This window comes from Solanum pennellii, chromosome 10, assembly GCF_001406875.1.
Source record: "Solanum pennellii chromosome 10, SPENNV200".
NCBI classification, from domain to species: domain Eukaryota; kingdom Viridiplantae; phylum Streptophyta; class Magnoliopsida; order Solanales; family Solanaceae; genus Solanum; species Solanum pennellii.
Window position 1 is genome coordinate 73,464,018 of NC_028646.1, and position 4,967 is coordinate 73,468,984.

Below are 4,967 nucleotides of genomic sequence, written 5' to 3' on the forward strand. Positions count from 1 at the left end.
TTAGGCGATTTCAAGGTGTTCTTCAAGCTTCTGTTAAAGGTGATCTTCGTAGATTAAATTCTACATAAGGTAAGGGCTTTCTCTACTAGAATTTCTCCTCCAAGAGGCGTTTCAAATGCTTCAAAACTCATGAATTTCGAAACTAGGGTTGTTTCCACTGACTTTGTTGAATGTCCATCTCCCGAGTTGTCCTTGTTTCCGATTATAATATGTTTATACATGTAAATCTCGAACATGTTGTTGGTATGTTGTGCTAACTGATTTTTATGTGTATGTTTCTTTATTCGTTAATGACTAATGAGGACTATAGATTGGATTCGAATGATTTGAGTGTTAGTTCAACGAATTAAGTAATTATATAATTGTTACTTGTGTTTCGAGAATATGAAGTTTCTATGAATTTGCTATGAAGTTTAGTTAATGTTAAAATGTTAATGTTTCAACTTGTTCATGTTGAGGAATCACTATATTATATTCATGAAACTAATTAATTTGATTAGTGATAACAAAATAAAAATAGTTTAAGTAAAGTTTGTTCATGCCAATAAATTGGCTAAGAATGTTTTCCCCAAAAAGTTGAATGAAATTAGCTTACAATATTTCTTTCAAAGTATGATGGAAAGGTAGGTAATGACTAATGTAAACCAAATTAAGAATGACCAATGAAACTTTAAACTCATAACCCAAGGGTATGCCAATCATTAGGACAAGTCCCAACATACCCTTTCCAAATGAACTATGAACGTAGTAACTACATTGAACAAAGTTCTTAACGGTTATCAAGAATGGTATAAAGCTACCAAAAGACATGAAATGAGTGAATATGAGTAATAACATAATGAAAACTCTTTGACTTATGAAAGTGACAAGAATGCAGTGTTAAAGGAAGTGAGACAAGTCTCACTTACACCCAATACAACTATGTTAAAGATACTCACATAAGATGGTGTTAAGTAATCTTGAAACAAATCTCATTAACACCAAGATGATAATGTAAGGTTAAATTCACATATCATCAAGTAAATAAAGGGATGACCGATTATCCAAAGAGATAAGTAAACCTCATATGTAGAAGAAAGCTTCCATAATGTTTGAGTCAACTCTAAAAGTTGTAAAGAAAAAAAGTTGAGCAAAGCACCGATAGACTAGTAATGAGCTTGTGCCAGCACATGTAAGCCTCATGAGATGAGGCTACCACCAATGTGTATAGTAGTCTCTGTTATCTCCTACTCTTTGAACTATGTTGGCAGCATAGGAACTAGCAAGTGGATTCCACCTAAGAGAGCTAAATATGATGCGGTTTTACTTTGGCCGGTGAGACCAACCCTTTTCGGTGTTGGACAGACACTGGATTTCATGCTTAACTCACATGATCTATGTCGGTCAAATTCTCAAAGAAAGTATTCGGTTCACTATATCCGTGAACCTCCTCTTTTTGGTATGGGGAGAACACTGGACTTGGTTTCACATTAGCCGGTGAACCACCCCTTTTCGGTGTGGGACATACACTAGATTTCATGTTAGCTCACATTATCTAGGTTCAATTTGATCAGTGAATCACCCCTTTTTTGTGTGGGGCAGACACTGGATTTCATGTTAGCTCCCATTATCTTAATGCTAAAGATTTCTTTAAGAAAGTACAAAAGAAAGAAGAAAAAATTATATTTTAAAGTCAGCTAAGAAAGTTAGAGCTTCAGTATGTAAAATTATCTATGGTGGATAAGAATGAAGTTTTAACAAGCTATTGGCTTATGCTAAAACAAGATATATGCTCAAATATCTTCACGTTATGAAAATGACAAAAGGATGGGCATAGCCAAATAAAATTGTCTTATAATGATTTCTTATATTATGCCAATAAAGGGGAGTAAAATGTTATGGCTAATCAATGCCCCATAATCTCCATAATATGAAAATGATGAAATATGTGGCCTAGCCAATAAAGATTGGTTTATAAAGATTTCATGCCCAATTTAACAAGACTGGAAAGAATAACTTGTAGAAGGGTAGCCAAATAATTTCCATAGTCTTTTGGATTACTCACTTGATTCATTGTAGCTATGGGACTACAATGAATCTTTGAACGTGTAAGTTAAACAACGGATCAAAGGATATCATTGAACTACACAACAACAAGAAGAAAAAGACTCATAAATAAACTAAGTGTTCAAAAGGAAGCTCTCGGGTTAGGGGATATCAAATTTAAAAATTTTTGCTCGAGTGGTTCTGAAATTATGTTTATGATTCTAAGTTATTACGTTCATATATAAAATGAGTTGTCTGCTTTTAATGCATTAAAATATGTCATATTCATACCATATTTCAGAAATAACGAATTAGGATAGTCTAGTGACTTCACTTTCCAGAAATGACATGTTCTTATAGGAAGAGCTTTCCTTGATCATGCATAGTCTTAATGTGTATATTTTCATAAACCCATACGTAGTACAAGTGTGTACTAACCCTACACTATTATTATCTTTATAGGTGCAGGGTCAGAGAGAAGGTTGAAGACTCATCGAAGCTGTTTGGAATGTCGATCTCCAGACTTTGGTAGGTCCTCTTGATGTTCAAGGATGCTACACTTATCTATCTAGATTAGTACATTAGACATAGCTACTGGATGTTGTTCCTAGCGTTTCTTTTCAGACATTTATTTCAAAACTTTGTATTTAGGCCGTTTTGGCAAACTATTATATTATATATTGATCTTTTGATTTGAATTGATTCATCGATTGTAGATGGTTGTTTTAATTTGAGCTTCGTAGAATATTAATCTATGTAGAAAATATATGAATTCTATGTATACTTCATTATATTCTAAAAGTTTTAAATTTTTCCCAAATTGAACTATACTAATGTGATAAAAGCTAAGAAGAGGCTTGCCTGCGACCTCTGAGAGGTTAACGATGCTAGTCGCGATTCAAATTCAAGAATCTGGGTCGTGACAAACTTGGTATCACAGAATAAGGTTAATTTAGCTAGGACCTAAAGCTCAAAAATCTATGTTACGTAGTTTCTAACTTATGGTTGTGAAATTTGGCACAATCATGACTTACAGACTATATGACGTTAGGATTTTTCCCTTCTTCTACACTTTATCGTGCCATGTAAATCTTTGACATTTTGTGTCATTCTAGCATCTAATTATCTTCTTGTGTATACGTGTAGAAAATGAACAGAAGGAGAAACACAGGCACAAGAGTCGAAGAGGCAGCTGCTGGAGGAAACCAAGCTCCTCCTCAATCCCCAGCTGCTAGAGTGCAAGTGCTTGTCAACCCAGCTGCGCTGCCGGATGGAGAAGTAAGAGAACCACTAGTTCAGATGGTCCAAGCCATCACTACTCAGGCACATGCTATTACAGCCCAGGCCACTAGAGAGGGTGCTTGTAGGGAGAATCCACATGCTAGTACCATGGCTAGCAGACTGAGGGACTTGACTAGAATGAATCCTCCAATCTACTACGAGTCCAAGACTAATAAGGATCACCAAGAGTTTGTGGATGATGTTCATAAGATTCTCGGTGATATGAGTGTTAATTAAGAGGAAAAGGCTGAGTTGGTTGCTTACCAACTCAATGATGTGGCTCAGGTGTGGCACAGGATGGGGCGATATGGCGGAGCACCAGGAGAAGTCCCCATTACGTGGGATTTTGTTAAGACAGCATTTCTAAAGAGGTTCTTTCCCAGAGAACAAAGAGAGTCTATGGTTATGGAATTCATCAACTTACGACAGGGAGGTATGTCAGTTAGGGAATACTCCTTGAAGTTTGTTAATCATTCCAAATATGTTTCTTCTGTGGTGTCGAAGAGCAGGGATGAGATGAGAATATTTGTGACTGGTGTGTCGGAGGATTTGGAGGAGGAATGTTGGGAAGCGATGTTGCATGATAACGTGAACCTTTTTAGGTTTATGGTACAAGCACAACAGGTTTAAAAGAATCGTCAAAGGAAGAGAGACCGAGAGAGCAAGAAATCTAGGCCCTTGGATCAGTCCAATTCTAGCACTGGCAATAATTCGTTTGGATTTCGAGATAGGGCCAAGTTAAATAAGGGGCACAAGAACTCAGGTAATAGCACTCCGTCTAAGAACACTAATTCCAAGGAGGGCAATGATAAAAATGACCAGCATGATAGGAAGTCGTGTGAAAAGTCTGGTCGTTTGCAAGGAGGTGACTTTCTAGTAGGTACTAATATCTTCTATGGGTGCGGCAAGAGTGAGCATATGGTCGGGGACTTCCCACAGATAAAGAATTTTTCCAGGACAGATTCTCAGCCTCGGCCTAATCCTACAACGGCAGCCGAACCTCCAAGGAGGAACATATTCTATGCTTTGAAAGGTAGAGAAGAGCAAGAGAAGTCAACTGATGTGGTTACTGGTACGTTGCATGTGTTCTCTTTTCATGTGTATCAAATTTTTGATCAAGGATCCACATTGTGATTTGTTACTCCTTTAGTAGCTAAAAATTGTGACTCGCCTCCCGAGATCTTGCATGACCACTTCTAGTTAGTACTCCCATAGGAGACAGTGTTAGGGCAGAAAGAGTACATTGATATTGCGCAATAACTGTCCTCAATATAGTTACTCATGCTGATCTTATAGAATTAACCATGCTTGATTTTGATAAATTTTTGTATGAATTGGCTTCATAAATACTATGCTACCATAGACCATTGAAGTAGGTTAGTAAGGTTTCATTTGCCAAATGAGTTAGAGTTTAAATGGGAATGGTGTGGTTTAAATCAAAAAATCCAAATAGTTTCTAATCTTAAAGCCAACAGGATGTTATCTATGGGTTTATGAGGTGATGAGAACCTTTCCTATGAAGAGGTTTCCGTTTATATTTTAGATAGCCAAGTGAAGCAACTGAGGAACAGGGAGGTTTCCACCTTAAAGGTGTTATGGAGGAACCACATTATTGAGGGAGCAACATGGGAGGTCGAGGTCAATATGAGATACCGTTACCC

The 4,967-nt window shown here is 36.8% G+C and overlaps 1 protein-coding gene across 1 annotated transcript; it reads left to right on the plus strand.

The window, feature by feature from the left end:
- Positions 1-3,603: 3,603 nt before the first annotated feature.
- On the plus strand, positions 3,604-4,440 carry LOC107001573. The gene is made up of 2 exons (XM_015199564.1): positions 3,604-3,908; positions 3,951-4,440. Exons 1-2 carry the CDS (start codon positions 3,604-3,606, stop codon positions 4,438-4,440), a joined length of 795 nt encoding a protein of 264 aa, XP_015055050.1.
- The last annotated feature ends 527 nt before the right edge of the window (positions 4,441-4,967 follow it).

Excerpts from the sequence above, each read along its gene's own strand:
- LOC107001573 (XM_015199564.1), top strand. The coding sequence starts at position 3,604 with ATGGGGCGATATGGCGGAGCACCAGGAGAAGTCCCCATTACGTGGGAT. Across the intron at positions 3,909-3,950 it reads GATAACGTGAACCTTTTTAG|GAAGAGAGACCGAGAGAGCA; the intron begins GTTTATGGTACA and ends GAATCGTCAAAG.